Source organism: Physeter macrocephalus, chromosome 9 (assembly GCF_002837175.3).
Source record: "Physeter macrocephalus isolate SW-GA chromosome 9, ASM283717v5, whole genome shotgun sequence".
In the NCBI taxonomy this organism is placed as follows: Eukaryota; Metazoa; Chordata; class Mammalia; order Artiodactyla; family Physeteridae; genus Physeter; species Physeter macrocephalus.
The window spans coordinates 92,830,887-92,847,567 of record NC_041222.1 but is presented as its reverse complement, the minus strand read 5'-3'; the positions used below and the strand labels follow the sequence as shown (position 1 = coordinate 92,847,567).

General features: G+C 58.9%; 2 protein-coding genes and 1 long non-coding RNA gene across 8 annotated transcripts in view; 1 reads left to right on the top strand and 2 right to left on the bottom strand.

The window, feature by feature from the left end:
- Positions 1-3,451: 3,451 nt before the first annotated feature.
- LOC114486907 (uncharacterized) overlaps positions 3,452-16,681 on the top strand; it is a 23,557-nt gene continuing 10,327 nt past the window's right edge. For 2 of the 3 annotated variants that reach the window (XR_008618280.1, XR_003681329.2), the window contains exons 1-3: positions 3,452-3,575; positions 10,643-10,762; positions 13,501-13,633. This is a non-coding gene — a long non-coding RNA (uncharacterized lncRNA). Of the gene's footprint in view, positions 3,576-10,642; positions 10,763-13,500; positions 13,634-15,784; positions 16,484-16,681 lie in introns of those variants that run through there. The other variant, XR_008618278.1, reaches the window with a different exon arrangement.
- FGF17 (fibroblast growth factor 17) lies at positions 3,881-9,500 on the bottom strand. Of its 2 annotated transcripts, none has more exons than XM_007126289.2 (5): positions 9,466-9,500; positions 9,258-9,294; positions 6,116-6,293; positions 5,777-5,883; positions 3,881-4,724 (listed from the first exon to the last, which is right to left on the bottom strand). In XM_007126289.2, the coding sequence occupies exons 1-5, from the start codon at positions 9,498-9,500 to the stop codon at positions 4,431-4,433; spliced, it is 651 nt and encodes a 216-aa protein (XP_007126351.1). In that variant the 3' UTR covers positions 3,881-4,430. The 2 variants fall into 2 exon arrangements, with proteins under 2 accessions (XP_007126351.1, XP_023986670.1); XM_024130902.2 differs by having other exon boundaries at positions 6,116-6,260.
- The window catches only part of NPM2 (nucleophosmin/nucleoplasmin 2), a 31,668-nt gene continuing 29,859 nt past the window's right edge, over positions 14,873-16,681 (bottom strand). Inside the window, exons 6-8 of one of the 3 annotated variants that reach the window (XM_055087308.1) lie at positions 16,490-16,524; positions 15,211-15,244; positions 14,873-15,093 (exon numbers count right to left, since the gene is read on the bottom strand). In XM_055087308.1, the coding sequence (XP_054943283.1) occupies positions 15,049-15,093; positions 15,211-15,244; positions 16,490-16,524 (114 nt within the window). In that variant the 3' untranslated portion in view covers positions 14,873-15,048. The remainder of the gene's footprint in view (positions 15,094-15,210; positions 15,245-16,489; positions 16,525-16,681) is intronic. The other 2 variants (XM_028494177.2, XM_028494176.2) reach the window with 2 other exon arrangements.

Here is a 16,681-nt window from a genome sequence, read left to right as displayed (position 1 = left end):
AGTACACAGCAGTGTCCTTATTTCCTCCCCTTTCACTCTTCGGGGAGGTACCAAATGCTGCTTTGCTATCTTAGGGGCAAGAGACAGATTTCCAAAAGTCCTCAAAAGAACTGCCTTTTTATGGGTTGATCCCCCCCAACTAAATTTCAAGTGTCTTGAGAGCTTGACAGGGGATGACACAGTATCCTGTCCATCTTTTTTGTTAACTGAAGGGCTAGCACATGGTCATACATTGTAGGGAATACACAAATATTTGGATTAACTGCTTAGGACCCCTCCTGCCCAAGTCCTCCTAAGGATGGAGCGTGGAGGCAGGATTCTTCTGGCTTCTCATCCTACCTCTATCTTCAGGGACCACAGGGTGCTGGGCCAATGGCCAACGACTTCTTTCCGGGTCTTCAGTTGGTTTATCTCCTCAAGAAATACTTATTCTGTGTAATGTACTGTGCTGGGTACTACGGGAGACGCAAAGACCGACTAGTTCTACATCTGAGGCCTTTGCTGTCCAGCGGAACCATGACACGAGCATAGGTAAGTACAGTTCTGGACGAGCTGTGATATGTGCCTTAAGGCCAGGGCAAGGCAGTGGCTGGAGGGGCTGGGGGCAGCAGAGACGGCCAGTACCCCTGGGAGAGTGAGGGGTATCTGTAGAGCCGAGGACAGGGCTGTGGTCTGGACGTGCCAGCATTCTGGAGAAGTGCAGTGAGAAACTCATGAGCAAAGATGGGCCCAGCAGGACCTCCCTGGCTGTCCAGTGGTTAGGACTCCACGCTTCCACTGCAGAGGGCAGGGGTTTGATCCCTGGTTGGGGAACTAAGATCCCACAAGCCGCGTGGTGTGGCCAGAAAAAAAAAAAAAAAAGATGGGCCCAGGGTGTGTTTTGGATTGCAAGGGTTGCAGTTTTGCCAGCGTTCTTGAGGGGATCTGGAGGGACAGGGCTAGCGGGGGGCCTTGGCAGGACTGGGCAGGGGTTTGAAAGCCATGCTGAGTCTGTTAGTGATGGCGTGACTCAGGCAGAGCTGTGGTAAGGTAAGGTGAGCTGAACAAACTATGTGATGTGCTGAGGGTGTGTGTGTGTGTGTGTGTGTGTGTGTGTGTGTGTGTGTGTGTGTGTGTGTGTGTGTGTCAGGAGGGAGAAAGACTGCTGAGAGAGCTATCGCATTCATTGAGACAGATCCCAGTGAGGTCCGGCCATGGTGCAGGGTTCCAGAATTTGGAGGAGAAAGCAGTCGTGTGAAAGGGGGTGACAGCTGACATGCTGGTTTGCTCAGGGAGAGGAGAGAGTGACAGAGATCTCGGGGCACGTTTCTGTGAAGAGGGGCCAGGAAAGAGAAGAGTCCGCGAGCCGGAGAGAAGGAAGAAAGGACCGCCTAGGGAGGTGAGGGAGGAAAGAGCTTCAAGGAGAGGTGGTCCTCGCAGCTGTCCAGGGCTGTGAGGCTGAGGCTGGGTGACTGGAAAGTCACAGCCAGCGGAGTCTGAGGGACAGGGTTGAATAGAGAGACGTGGCGAGGGCTAAAATGTGAATGGATTCCCGCCCCCCGCCACCGCCCCGACTTCCTGCTTCGGCTCCCCTCTGCCTCATCTGGTCGTTTGGAGGACAGGACAGAGAAGGCAGGATCTATATGTAGGCTATTCTTAGCCAGAGTTCTTGGCAGTCCTAAACAGGCATAGGATTTGAGGCACGCTGCTGCCGCCGCCGCCGCCGCCCTCCCCGTCACACCCTCCCTGAAATGGATGTGTTCAACTCACCCTAAGTCTTCCTGCACTGTGTCCATCCCTACCCGCACACCTGCTTGGAGCTTTAGGGCGCCCAAAAGCAACCAGGGTTGCTGTAGCCATCAGAGGTCCACGGGAAGCCTCCTTCCTGCCACACACACAGATACTTTAAATCCCACCCCCCATCCCATTATTAGAGGCCCATTCCTTTGCCTTCTTCCTTTTAGCATCTTCGAAATCACCACCAGGTAGGAGGGAATGAGCTGAAGAGACTTCCCCAGAGCATGAAGAGGCACCCTGGGTACGGAGCCTTGAAGCACCAACAGCTGGAGGACCCAAGGCCACAAGCGGGCGTCAGAGCTGCCGGGCTCGGGCTGGGGGTGGGGCAAGGGCCCCGTCTGAGATGGCACAGGCCTCCAGAGCGGCCTTCCTCTCTCACCCTTCCCCGTTCTCTGTCCCTCCCTGCCAGGTCTCACCTCAAAAAGCAAGAAAGGAAACAGTGAGGGCTTTCTGGAGCCGGCCCCCAGAGGCCTGTCTGTGCTGGGGAGGTCAAAGAGAGGGAGGGAGGGGCCGGAGAAAGGCAGAGAAGAAAGGGGAGGCGAGACAAAGGGCCCCATCCACCTTTGAAGCTGTCTCTAACCCGAGCCGGTGTGGGGGGGGGGGCCTGAGCTTTAAAGAATGTCTCAAATTCCTGCGGAAATCAGAGGGCTTGTAAGAGCTCCCCCTCCCCGGCACAGCTCCTTCCCAGCCCCCCAAGTCCAGTCCTCCACACCTGGGGGCCCCGACCCTTTGTCCTCAGGTAATTGCTGGGCGTTGCCCCTGCGTGGAAAATCCCATTGAACTCGCCAGTTATCAGCTGTGGCCCCAGACCACCCTCCCTACGCTCCGCCCCCTCCCGCGAAAACGACCCCCAACACGTTTCCCGCAGTCTTCGCCAGGATTAAGACTCTTTGTGATTGAGGGGGAGAGGAAAAAGCAACCTGGTGAAAAGTGATTATGACAAGCCGGAGGGAGAATGGCCTGGGGCCTGGGGACCTCCCTCTTGGCTGCCGCCGTCTAAATTGCCTCGAGTTGGGGGTGTCAGCCTTGGCTCCGGTCCTCACCCAGGGAGAGGTGAGTGACCCCCCCACCGCGCCCCCCAACTTGGACTACGCGCCACTCTCCTCCCCTTTTGACTAAACCAGCCCCCCCGCGCCAGCTTCCCATTCTTTCTTCATTTTTAGGCCACTGTTGGGAGAAGTGGGGAGAAGAGATGTCGTTCATCCTCCTTCTCTCTCCAAAATCCCCCTCCCCAACATTTTCTCAGAAAGAGGAGGGAGGGGAAACTGAGGCTGGGGGTCCTTCCGCAGAAGAGGGGGCTCAGTGAGGTGTCCCCCGTGAAGAGCAGAGGAGGGGCGCTGCTAGGAAGGGCCTCCCCAGTCGACAAAATTAAAAGCCGTGGCAAAGGAGGAAAGAGGCGGGTTTTACGGCCTCTTCGTTCCACTCCCCAAATGCACACCTGGAGCCGTCCGGAAAGCCCCCCAGAGGAGCTCTGGGCGGGGAGGGGGGGAGGGGGAGGGAAGAGGATTGCCCCTCCCCCCCTGCCCGCCCCCACGCCCCGGGCCGCCGCCTCTAATCGCCTTGTCCCCCCAGGTGTGGCCCCCGCCCCGCCCCCCGCGGGCACCTGGGCGCACTGTACGCGGTCTCGCCCTCCCTCCGCTTCCGCCCGTCCGCGCCTCCTCCCCCACCCGACCTCCTCACCGGAAAAAAGTAATCTGGCTCCCGGCGAGGAGGCTGCAGCGCCCGCGGCCGCCCGGCCAGCGGCCCCGGCCCCGGAGGCTCGGACCGGCCCCAGGATTGGGGTTTCTGCGCCCCAGCAGGTAGCACGGGACGCGCGGTGCCAGCCAGGAAACCTGAGCCCGCGGAGGAGGGGCGCGCCCCGGGCCGCCAGCCTCCCGCGGGGCGGAGGTGCGGGGCCTGCCGGGCCATATCCCTTGCCGCTGTTCCTGCCCCCTTGTCCCCTGCCTCGGCGGGGACGTGCGGGGCCCGGCCTGGCCTCCACCTGCCGCGCCACCCCCGGGCCTGCGCGCCGGCCTCCTCTTCTCTCGGAGGAGCAAGTTTGCCCCCAGTTCAGCTTTGCAGTTGTTCCCCACCCCCCCCTTCAGATAACCCGTTTGCAGGAAAATGGTTTTATTCCGGGGCTGGGAGTTGGGGGAGAGGGTGCAGGCCTGGGTAGTGGAATGTGAAGAATGGCCAGCCCTCTTTTTTTTTTTTTTTATCCCTCTTTTTTTTTTCCTGAAACCAAAACAAAAGTCCCTTCCTACAGTCTGGCCAGGAGGAATTTGGAGGCTGGGGGGCAGACTGAGGGAGACAGGGGCAGCAGAGTTCGAGGAGAGCCAACCCCAGACCGTGTCTGCAGAGCCTTGAATCCGCTGACTTTGCCCATTCGGTTCAGGGGAGGCTGACCTCGGGTTATTCTACCTTCCCCTTCTGAGGGGCCTGCCCCGCCCCCAGGGGGCCACGCCAGGGTGGGGCCCTGAGGAGCCAGCCCTGGTTAGTGGCAGTCCTCCGCCTTTCCATGGGGGGGCTCGGATGCTCGGTGGTCCTCAGCATCCTCCTTGGGGGCTCTGGCTCCCCTGCCTCCACCCCAGCCCCGTCTTTGGATTAGGAAGGGAAGGGGATGGGAAGGCCCGTGAGTGAGGGGCGGCTGCCCCCCCGGGGGGGGTGTCCCCTGACTATGTCAGGGGCTGTGGCCTCCGAGTGCGCTTGGTCCGGCGGGTGGGGGCCGAGCCCACAAACTCGAACTGCTTCTGCCTCTCGGCATGGTTGGGGAAGGGCAGCTGGCCCTGGTAGAGGCGCTTGATGAAGTGAGCCTCTCGCTGGTTCTGGCGGCTGCGGGAGGCCTGGCGGGGCCGGCCCTGCCGCGTGAAGGCCATGAACCAGCCCTCGTGCCGTGCATTCTGGAAGGCTGTGTAGTTGTTCTCCAGCACGATCTCTGTGAACACGCAGTCTTTGCTCTTCCCGCTGGGCTGCAGGGGAAGGAAGGGGAGTTTGTCCGCCTACCCTGGCTGGCTAGTCTGCCTTATGGACCTGTGTTGTAGGACCGAGGAGGGAGTGACAGGGGCTGTGAGCCCAAGAATTCCTGCCCGGTGAGACGGGCACCCTTGTTGGAGAGGCAAAGGAGGGGGCAAGGAACAAGCTTTGTTGGACTCAGATCTGAACTTAAATACAGCCTTGTCATTTGGAGGTTGTACCACTTGAGCAAGGTATTTAGCCAGGCTGAGCCTCAGTTTACCCAGCTGTTTCATAAAGATCAAGGTAACTGTGCAGTTCAGTGCATACCCAGTGGGCACTCGTATATACGAGAACGTTCCTTGGTCTGCGTGAATGGTGTTGCTGGGTGGAGGGGAGGGACGCGACAGTCTGATGGAAAGAAGGGGAAAACGTTTGTAGAACACCAACTGTGTAAAGAGCCAGGCAGCCACCCATCTGGCTCTATAGATAATCTTGACACCGTGCCCATTTTACAGATGAGAAGCCTGAGACTTGACAAAAATAAGCAAATATTTGAAAACAGCCAGAATCAGAAGCCAGGATTGGCTGATGCCAAAGGAAATGGAATTCTCCCTGCACAGCAACTCTGGACCCGCCATTGTAAAGAGTGTAACTGGTGGTTACACTAGCAGGCAGTTAGCACGAATCTTGTTACTTGGAGCCCAGGGACCCCACTGACCTGAGGGGGCGTGGCTTCTGGCCTCTCAACCCTGATCAGCCCTTAGCCTTCAACACAGAGGCTGTGACATGATGTAGGTGCTAAAATTCTTCCTCATTGATGTTGGGAAAGTACCTCATACATCAGAGCCAAGGATTCTTATGGATCAGCCAGTGTCCTCAGAGGGCTTCTAGACCCACAGGGACTGGAGAGACCAGAGAGAGGCCGAGTGGTGGGGTGAGAGCAGGAGAAGTCAGAGCCCTGGGTGCGGCCCAGCAGAGGGCGGTGGGATGCTTGCTGTTGGGGCCCTGCATGCCCCGACCCCACCCCCCGGGAAGACGGATTCACTCCCTGCCCTCCAGGCCTCACCTTCCCGATGAGCTTGCCCCTCTTGTTCATACAGATGTATTTCTCGCTCTCAGCTCCCTTGATGCGCACCCGGCTTCCGAAGGTGTCTGTCTCCACTATGAGCTTGGCTGGGGGCGGCGGGGGAGAAAGACCTCTGTCCGTCGGGGCTGCTGGCCCAGGGGTGTGCAGGGAACCCCTACCAGCCTGCCCTCTGAATTCAGGTGGGGGGCCCTCGGGGCCTCTCCTCCTAGAGGCTTCTCCCTGCTCTCCCCCTGCAGCCTCCACCCTGACCCATCTGGGGACGGACCAGGCAAGGCTGGGCAGGGGTGTGGGTGGCCTCCGGTGAGGGCTGGGCCTCACCAAACTTGTTGCCGTCCTCAGCGGTGGCGGAGATGCGACGCCCAGTGACCTGCACATGCTTGCCGCTGGTCCGGCTGTAGAGCTGGTACTCGCGGATCTGCCGCCGGCTCAGCTGGTCGGTCATGGCACCCTGGTCCCTCACGTACTGGTTAAAATTAGGAGACGGGTGATTCTCCCCCTTTGCGGTTACCAAGGGAAAAATAGTGTCAATTTGCTTTGGGTGACACCACCGCAGGTCCATCCGGGGGAGGGGTGCGGAGGCGAGTGTGGTAGGGCAGGTCATTTGCCCTGAGAAGTAGAGGTGCAGGGGGCATCTGGCCATGACCTTCCCAGGCCAGTGTGTGAGCCAGTCATCGTGACTTGGCTCTTCGTCTGCCCTGGAGCACAGGACTGGTAGCTGCCCAGCTCAGGGGACACTTGGTGATACAGCTCAGGCCTGGAACCACGACTCTGGGAGCTGGAAGGAACAGTCAAGCTGCTGGCATCTAATCCCCATGGTCTAGGGAGGAAGTGCACAGGGCCGCACAGCTGATTAGTGACAGACGCCTGTCCTGCCTCTAGGACGGGAGCTTGTCTCCTCTCCAAAACTCCGGGGGCTTGGCTCTGTTAGCCAGGGTGACCAGATGTCTCCCCAGTCCTCCGCACTGGCCTCGAAGGAGCCCACGTCCAGCACATGCACACACACACACGTGTGCACACTCACGTACCCACATACGTGCACACACAGCAGCTGGTCTGTTAGAGTCGCTGGAGACCTTTTTGGGGGCTCTAAGACCCTTCTCTGTAGGCTCCTGCAGGGCCCCTGGAAGCATTTCTTTACAGCACTAACCAAGGGCTCCTGAGCTCACGCCCATCTCCCCTGCCGTTCCCCCTGGGTGCTCAGGGCCCTCAGAGAAGCCAGTGCCCCTTCCAGCGTTCCTCCCCCTCTAGGGGTGAGGCACCTCCTTAGCGGAGGGCGGTGGAGACGGTGGTGAGAGGTGCCCTCAGTGGTGGCCCAATGGCTGCCCTGTGAGGCCACCTGCATGTGCCACAGTGTAACAGAGGCTCGTGGCCCGTCGGGGGTGATGCTACCGCCCACTGCTTCCTGGGGAATGGAGAGGAAACGTTTCAACCCGCACACGGTACAAAGCCGGGGCGAGTGCCTTCTCCGGGCCTGGTGTCTCCTTACCCACCTGCAGTGCTGAGTAGGAGAGAAACAGACCACTTCCTGCCCTCTCTCTCCTGCAAGGTGCAAACCGGGATGACGTTTCCTAGCTGCTGGTGACAGCCTCAGCTCTAGCACTAAAAAGTTTCTCTCTCCACCTGGATCCTGCTGGCCTGCGCTGGGACAGCCTTTCCCTGCCCCAAATCCCTAAGTCCGCCTTTATCCCAGGCCCAATCGCAGCCATCTGGACAGAGCTAGACCCAGACCAGCATCTGTGAGGGGCCTCTCTCTCCTGGAGGGAGGGGTGGGAAGTATCAGCTTTGAGGAGGGGGGAGGTGAGGGAGCAGCTCCAGGCTGTCAGCGGAACCTGCTCAGGGTTAACCCTTCCCGGGTGTCACTGCCCAGGTCCGACCCCAGCTCCTCCACAGCCAAGATTCCCAGCCTATGAGGGCAGGGTCTGCCCACCCCACATCCCACCCTGGGAAAACCCGAGGCCAGCATTTTGGGTGGGGGACCTGCCTCCCTGCCAGGGGGTGGGGTCCGGCCTGTCCCCAGCCCCCCGAGCCTCCTGGCCCAGGTTCAGGCCCTCCGCCCCTCTTGGCGGGCAGCCTCCTTCTGGCTGTCTGTTCCAGGTCGGGAGCAGAGAGGCCCCCCCCGAAGCCCCCTCCTCTACTCGTCCCCCTTCAAGCCCTGCACAAAAGCAGTCCCACGCCCCCCCCAGCCCACAGCCCACAAGTCGCTCTCCCCGCGGGACCTTGCCTGTCCCTTTCATGTTCCCGCTGCAGGGGGACCTCCCCTTCCACTGCCTCAGACAGCTGCTTGTCAGACGGCCCCTCAAGCATGGCTGCGGTCCGGCCTGCTGGCCCCCCCTCCGAGGGGGGCGAGGGGGCACTTCAAGGGGGAAAGGACAGCTTTGCCACCTTCCCCGGGTCCTGAATGGGGCCTCAGCCAGGCCATAAACGCCGGCCAGCCACACCATTGTGCTAATTCCCCCTCCAGAACAGGTTGGGCCCACCCCCAGACCCCTCCCGGCCAGGCTGGGGGCTTTCTTCTTGCTCTCCCTGGATGTGTGAAGCAAAAGGCCTGGAACGGGGGCTAGAGCAAAAGGGGGAAGGAAAGGGGGGGTTGTCTCTCTCCCTCTCCCTCCCACCCCCCCACTGCTTCAAAGGCAGCCCCTTTCCCTCTCCCAGAGAAAAGGCATTTACCTTCAAAAAAAGTCCCCACTGGATATGAAGAGAAGCGGGCCTCTGGCCTGGGAAAGCCAAGGGATCTCTCCCCAGAGCGGTTCTGGACCAGTGCATTTTAATAGCTGCACTTTTATGGAGGATCACAAAAAGGGACCGAGCCTCACATAGGGGGCTGAGGCTGGGGCGGGGGGCGGGCGCTGACTTGGGGTGGGGGGTGTGGAGAAGCAAACCCTGAATCTCATCCCATACAAACCTCTTCGGGCTTGACCTCATTGCCCTGTAGGTAAGGAGTCGCCCACCCTGGCTGGGCGTTCTGACTGCCCACGCGATCACCCAGGACCGCGACCCACAGGACCTCCGTGTTGGTGGGAGTGGGGTGGTGAGTGGAACAGACAGGCGGTTTTGCGTGGAAACCTGTCCTTTCAGGTACTCGCAAGTACAAGCCTCACCTGAGCCATCACCTCCGCCCTCTTCCGACCACTCCCGGGCTCCATCCCTCAGGCTTGGCTGCACCATGCGCTTAGCCTTGGGGGGAACACAGCGTGGAGGGATGGAGGGAGCAGAAGAGACCCCAGGGCAACACGGGAGGGGTGTCAGGAGGAGGGCTGAAATAAAAACTTCCATCAATCCCCCAATCTGCTGTAGCCCCTTCTCCTACCCCATACCCCACCCCACCCCCCCAAACCTCAGAGTCTTCTGGACCCAGGGAGAGGCCAGGATCTGCCTCTGTCCACCGAAAGGGGACTGACCGCCCCCATCGGTAGGGCGGGCGGGAGAAACGGGGAAAAGCTCGTGGGGGGCGCCCGCCTACCTGAGTTTGACAGCAGAGAATCAGCATCTGCAGGCACCTGTGTGGGAGACGAGGCGGGCCCGGGGGTGGGTGCCAGCAGCCAGCCCCGGGGCGCGACAGGCACCCACCCCTGCCCCACGCGGTCCGTGTGCGAGTCCCAGGAAGGTTGGGTCTGCCCCCGAGGCTGGAAATGGCAACAAGGCGGCAGTCCGAGAGGCAGCGCACTTACAGCGTGAGGTTGGGCAGTAGGCGGGCGGCTCCCATCGCCGGAGAGATTTCTTGGGGCCGTTGCCCTCCTGCCCCCAAAGTCAGGAGCAGATGCGGGCAGTCCCTGGGGGCAGAGTTCCAGAGAAGCCAAGGTCTCTCCAAGCCACAGGTTTTCAGTGGGGAGAGGAGAGAGAGCGGAGGAGGAGGAGGAGAGAGGAGAGAAGGGAGGAGGGTGAGGGGGGAGGAGGGCGTAATTGGGAGACTGAGGTGTGAGGAGTCCACCTTCCTGGCCAGTGAGGCTGCAAAGCAGCTGCTGGCCGGGGGTCGGGTGGGGGGGGTGCTGTCAGCCTCTCTCTGGGCTGCCCCAGCGCAGAGGATGGAGCTGCTGGAGGCTTCTAGACCCAGAGGCTGGCTCCTGCGTTCTTACTGCCTCACGGACCCCGACGGCAGGGCCCCTCCTCCCCTCTCAGGGCAAGCTTCTCCTGTCCCACCTCCCCAAGGGTGAGCTGCAGGTATCATTCCAGGCCTGGGGTCGCTGGCTCTGGGTCTGGGGGTGGAAATTCCCAGCAGCAGCCTTAAAAGGAGGAGCCTCCCTCCAGGGGGCAGGAGGTGGGCTTGGCTAGGAGCGTAGCTTCCACTGCCTCTGTCATCCCTTGCTCCCCCTGTCTGCTGTCCGGCCAGCAGGAAGGAGGGGTTAAGGCTGTCCCGACGGGCAGCAAACAGTGGGTGCCACCGCTTGGGGACCAGGGGTAGGGAGGCAGGTGCAGGTGGGGCTGCAGAAGGACCCCATGGCGTCGAGGAGAGCGGGTGCATTGGCACCAGCCGCTTTCCTCTGGGCCTTGGCAGTTTCCTCTGAGAGATGGGCGCAGTAGTGCCTCGGGATGTTGGAGGACCCAGTGAGATGGCCGCACTGAGGCAGAAGTCAAAGCTATATGTTCTGGGCCTCACTTGTCATCCCCCCACTACAGCAGCCATCCCTAGAACCTCCCTGCGCCCCCTCAGCAGCGGTCTGGGATGAAGTGCCCAGCGGCCTCTTTTTCTAACCTCCGGTCCCACGCTGCTCTGTACCACACCAGGTATCACCCCATTCTGCAGAGGAGGAAACTGAGGCACACCGGTAGGTCGTTTGCTCAGGATCACCCAGCTGGTGAATGGCGTAGCCAGGTTTCCAAAGTCCATGCTCTTTCTCTCCCACACAGGTTCCTTCTGCTGTGCCCACGCCTGCCGGGCCCAGCACAGCGCCCACCCATGATGTCCCAATATCCCTGGTCCTGGAAGCTGATGACCAGGGACTCTGTGCGGTTCCTTCGCCGCAGAAGGTGGCTGATGGTGACTGTGGAAGGGGGCTAGTGCTTAGCGGGGGCATCTCTGAGGGAAGCTCACACCTCAGCTCTGGGCTCCCTGGAGGTCTCAGTGCCTCCAGGATGGGAAGAGAAGGGGAAATGCTGGCTGTGGATTTATTTACCTAAAGAGATGAGTGGGAGGGCGAAACTCTCACCTCCAGGCCTCCTTCTCACCTTCCTGAGCTGGATCAATCCACAAAGCTGTCTGCCACCCCTCCCCACCCACCGACAAGCAGGGACACCTCCAGCCAGCGGTCAAGCTCCACACTTGGCTCCCGGCTCCGCCCCAGGTGCCCCGCTGGGGGCTCCAGGGTGAGTTGAGCCTGAGCTGGCCTGGGGAATGCAGTGTCGGCTGCGGCCCGACCCTTGTAACTAGGGGTGTCCCGGGTTGGAATCAGTTGGAAAGAATGTCAAAACTGGAAGGGAATCTTAAGAGAGTCTTCATCTGGTCCAGCCTCCTCATTCACCAATGAGGTCCAGAGAGGGTCTCACAGCTAGTTAGCGGCATAGTTGGAACAAGGTACCAATGATCCTCCTGATCATTTCCATTTTCCACATTCGCACCACCGTTTGGGGCCCCATTTAAACGCTCCCTCTTCCATGGAAACATCTGGAATCTACCTCTCCACTGTGATCGGTGCTGGTTCTGTCTCTATGCTCTGGGAAGGCCTTGTCCTCATGCCCACGTGCTCACCAGCTCCTAGCTCCCTGGTAGGTGTTAAAAGCTATCTCCTCCGGACCTCAATGCCCGGGAGTCACAGGTAAGAGCAGGGAGGCATGGAGGAGACAGCTCAGGCTCGGGGTTCAGGGGTGGAGGGGTCAGCTGGGGGGCGGAAGGCAGTGAGGAGAGGCAGGTGTGGGGAGTTCCATCTGGGCCCAAGGTCTCTGAGCCCGAGAACCTGGTTCCTATCAGTGGGGGAAGGGCCTGCTGTCACTGGCCAGCCCCCAGCCCAGCCTGGGTCTCCATGGTAACAGATGCCCACAGTCAAGCTTGGCCTTGGGGCTCAGACGGGGCTGGTGCCAGGGGGCTCTGGGGCACAGCTGGGTAGCCTTTTTGCTCTTTGTCCCTTCCCATTCTGCACCTGCAGGCCTGGCTTTCTGGCTCTGTTTGCTCCTTTACCCCCTTGGGAAGGCCGGTGGTGGGCCCCAAGTGGGGAGTGTTCCAGTCCCAGACTCTGAATTTTATCCCCATTCCCTGACCCCGGCCCTTACAGGCTATGTGACCTGTGGCAAGTCCCTTCACCTCTCTGGTCTCAGCTTCCTAATTTATAAAAAGGAAATGGCCACTACTGATGCTGCCAAAACTGCCATCTTGTCAGCTGAGAGGAAGGACACTTCCTGAAAATTGTCAAGTGCCACAAGAACGAGGGAGAGGGGCAGAGACCCTCTTACGTGGTCCAGCCTCAGTTTGGCTAAACTTTGACTTTCTCCCCTCACCAGAGGGACCTGGGAGCGGGGGGAGGGGGGCGGCGGGGGGAGAAGGGTAGGGTTCATTACCATTTATCGGTGGGGGGTGGCAGGAGGTGATAAGGGGAGTGAAGAGTAGCCAAGGCCGTGGTGGTTAATCCCATCCCACAGTGCCAAGTTCAACACCCCCCCCACAAAGGGGGCGTCTCACGCCTGCTCCTAGCAGCCCAGCTTGTGCAGACCCAGAGTCCACCTGCATGCCGGCCACTTGTCACCACCTGCTTTGACCCCAGCCCACCCTTTTCCTGTTGACAGAAGGGCTAGGGCTGGGGAAGGGTGAAGGGCAAAGAGCGCTGTAGCAATGCTTACAGAACGCCCCCCCCCGCACCATCTTTGCTACCTGATCCCCACCGCCTGCCGGCACGTGGAAATCAAATTGTCAGACGTCTAGCTGTTGAGCGCCCTTCTGTGCAGTCCTGCTGCGGAGCCAGAGAACAGGGGCGCTTGCCTGGGGCTGGCGGAGCGGAGAAGTACCTGTGACAACACAGGCTTTGCTATAACTTGGCTCGGGAGCTGCCCCTCCTGGGCTCCAGTTATACCGTGGACTCAATTCTAACAACACCCACGCTCAGTTTGAGGCTTCCTGGCACCCTCAAACTTCCACGTCCCCCTCTCACCCACAGAATGGTTAAAAACAGGGCCCTGACGCCAGACTACATGGGTGTGAATCCTGGCTGTGTGACCTTGGGGGGCAAGTTGTTTAACCTCTGTGCCTCACTTTCCACATCTGAGAAATGGGGCTAATAACACCCACCTCTAGGCATGGTTGTGAGGATTAAAGGTGTGAATCCATGGAAGGCACTTAGAGCAGCACCCAGCTCACAGCGTTATCACTGCAATCACATCAGCCTTCTTTCTGTCCAAACCTCTGTGCTTGTTCTGCCTCAGGCCCTTTGCACCCTCTGTTCCTGCTCCTAGGAATGTCCTTCTGCCAGCTCCACATGTAGCCACCACTCCCTTTTTGTCAGTTGTCTCCTCTGAAGGACCTTCTCAGATCCAACTAAACAGTACTTCCCGGGACTTCCCTGGGGGTCCAGTGGTTAGGACTCTGCACTTCCACTGCTGGGGGTGTGGGTTTGATCCCTGATTGGGGAACTAAGATCCCACAAGCCATGTGTCGTGGCCAACCCCCCCCCCAAAAAAAAACCCACCAGCACTTCCCCACCCTGGAAATTAGCCTGTTTTACTTCCTCCAAAGCGCTGGACAGTAACTGAAATTATGTTGTTAGCTCCTGTGTTTCTACTAGACTGTAGGCGACTTGAAGGGAGGCCTTCGTCTTGCCCACCCTGTATCGCGATGGCATGAAGCCATGGTCAATGCCAGCTGCCTACCTGGAACCAGACCTGAACTGATGTCCCTTGTCACTCTGGGTGACTGAGGTCAGTAGTATGTTCTCCTTTGTTAGAGGGTGGGATAAAGCCCACATCTGCCTTGTGGGGTGTAGAAAGCAGAAGCGACAACGCCAGCCCTGCCCTCCTCTACCTCTTCTGCCATCAAGAGACGCTGAATGGGGAGACTTAACCCTGCCTGCTGCCCTTCCCATGCAGGTGTTCAGAGACCTCCAACTTTCTAGGACCCATATCTGGGGGTCCTGAGGAGAGAGGGCAGGGCCAGTTCCCCACTGCCCCCCTTCAGGCGTGGCCAGTGGGGGTGCTGGTTAGGGGCAGGGAGAAGCCCAGCAGAGGCCCTGCAAGTAGACCCCGAGGGGGGCGGCCACCTGCGTGTCACCGTGGGTGAACCCGGCTTCAAAGTGGCTCTGCAGGCTGGGAGGGGGCAGAAGGCCAGAGCCACGCGATGGGTCATTCACCCCGCTTTCAATCCTCTGTTGGCCTCACCCCAACAATTTACTGAACCCCGTTCCTGTGGCTCTGACTGCTGCCCTTGGGGAACGCTAGCCCAGGAGTTGAAAGTGTTCACCTGCCCACCTCCTGGAAGAGACACTTTATAGCTTCCAGGAAGCCTGCCTGTCTCCCCACTTGGGAGGTTTCCTTGAAGGTGCAGGCCTCTGGGCTCCTGCCTGACACAGATTACACCAGTGACGTCCCTGTGAGCAGCTCACCCCTAAAAGGACACAAGCCTGGGAGAGCAGGACCAGGCCCGGCCCTTGAGGTGCAGACCCTCAGGCTGGTCCCTTCCTGGTAGGGGCGGAGGGCAGCTGTCACCCTTCAATTCTGTATCTGGAGAGCCAGGACCTGTCAGAAGGGAGTGTGGATGCGGGAAGACCCACCCCAGCTCTAGCTCCCTCCCTCAGGCCTGAGGGCTGAAGGTCGAAGCTGGGAAAGGGGCTGAGACACTTGGTCCTTCCCCCAAAGCTGGGGATGGCGGGGTGGTGCCGGGGGGGGGGGGGGGTGCGGGGGGGCGGAGAGGGAGATAAAGAGCAGAACACAGCTGGCTGGCTGGGGGGGGGGGGGGGGGGGGGGGGGGGGGGGGGGGGGGGGGGGGGGGGGGGGGGGGCGGAGAGGGAGATAAAGAGCAGAACACAGCTGGCTGGCTGGCTGGCAGGCAGGCCAGGGTGTGCTGGCACACGGCTGCCCTCTGCCGGGCTCACGGGCTCACTGCAGCCGGCAAGGACAGCTCCTGGCTGGGGAAGGGAAAGACAGCTGCAACGAGGTCCTAGCAAAGCAAACTTTATTGTGGGTCTGAGGTCGGGGCTCTTCCCTCCAGGTCCTGCTGCAACCGAGAGCTGGGGTGAGGAGCTCTTGTCTCGCCCCCAACACGTCCATCACATTCAGACTCAGCACGGTGGTCTCACGGGCCCTCCCTCGGTCACTGCGGCCAGGCCACTCCTGGCTCCTCATCTCTTGAATCCTGGCTTTTTAGGTCTGGGTGTGGTTTTGGCCTGTGAGAGAAGGGGTTGCTCCAGTGTCCCACCCGCTCCGCATCCTGGCACCTTCCCAGAGAACATCCCTCCTCCCCCAGGTCCCAGGAGGACCAGCCCCTTCTTATCAGTACTCACCTTTCCCACAGGGCTCCTGTCTTTAGGATGGTATCTGGAACGGGGTGGGGTTGGGCAAGGAGTGAGGATGTGGGAGAGAGAGAGCTCAGTCTGATGCCAGGAGCCCCGGGCCCTCCTACTAGTGCCCAGGCTGCAGAGCTGGGCCCTGGGCACTTCTGGGAAGCAGGGGGCTGTGACCTGGAGAGGTTTGCCTCTCCACCTGTCACCTGCCAGGGACCACTCTGACTCTTTTATTTTTTTAAGTTTTTAAATTAAAATTATTTATTTATTTATTGGCCGCACCACGCAGCATGCGGGATCTTAGTTCGCCGACCAGGGATTAAACACGTGGCCCCTGCAGTGGAAGCCCAGAGCCTTAACCACTGGACCACCAGGGAAGTCCCCGACTCTTTTTAAACAAGATGTTTTTTCTTCTTAAGCTTCTATCTGCTTTCCTTTATTTGTGTATAAGACACAAGTGTTTCTTATCATAAAAGTAATGTTAACCACACTGCGTAAAATATAGCAAATAGAGAATAAATTGCCTATAATTTTCTTTACCTCCTACTAATATTAACATTTTGTTTCCTTTCAGAACTTTTTTGTTTGTGAAATAAAATGAAAATAATTTGGGACTTCCCTGGTGGTCCAGTGGTTAAGAATCCACCTTCCAATGCAGGGGACGTGATCCCTGGTCGGGGAACTAAGATCCCACATGCCGTGGGCTACATAAGCCGTGCGTGGCAACTACTGAGCACATGGGCCACACCTAGAGAGCCCGCGCACCTCAACGAAGATCCCAACCAAGATCCCGCGTGCCGCAACTAAGACCCGATGCAGCCAAAAATTAAATAAATATTAAAATGAAAATAATATCTTGCTCTTTGAATTCTAGAAACATTTTCCAGTTTGCTATATTCCTCATGGGCATTATGTCACATGCCATTGAGAAGACGTGACATAGTTTAAGCAACTGTATATTGATGAACATTTACAATGCTTCCATGTTATAATATTATTTGAATAATGCAGTGATAAGTTTCTTAGTGCATCTATTTCCCTCATATCTTGGATGGGATTCTTTGGAAGGAACTGCCATAAGTGGGATAAAGTCAGAAGATAAGAACTGTTACATGCTTTTCAAAAAGACTGTGCCAACCGACAGTGGCAGCACACCTGTGCACCTGTGTACCTGTGTCTCCGTGTACCACACACCTGCACACACGTGCATCATCCTCTTCCAAGCACGATGTACCTCAACTAAAAGATTTTGGTTAATTTAATAGATGGAAAGAGTTACCTCACTGCCACCTCCTCTTTTTCCACCTTTTTTTTCTGGAAACCAAACACAAGCATTATTGGGAGTTCTGGCAAGGCCCAGGGGCAGAGCAGACTCCCGCCGGGCACCTGGCAGGTGTTGCCCCGGGCCTCAGCGCACTCAGCTGGGGAGGCCTGGTCCAGGTTTCTGAGGAGCCTTTGCAGTGGGGGGGGA

Coding starts and splice junctions, on each gene's coding strand:
- FGF17 (XM_007126289.2), bottom strand. CDS start 9,500: ATGGGAGCCGCCCGCCTACTGCCCAACCTCACGCT. Junction 9,295..9,465: donor CTACTGCCCAACCTCACGCT/GTAAGTGCGCTG, acceptor TCTCCCACACAG/GTGCCTGCAGATGCTGATTC. Junction 6,294..9,257: donor TTCTCTGCTGTCAAACTCAG/GTAGGCGGGCGC, acceptor GTAACCGCAAAG/GGGGAGAATCACCCGTCTCC.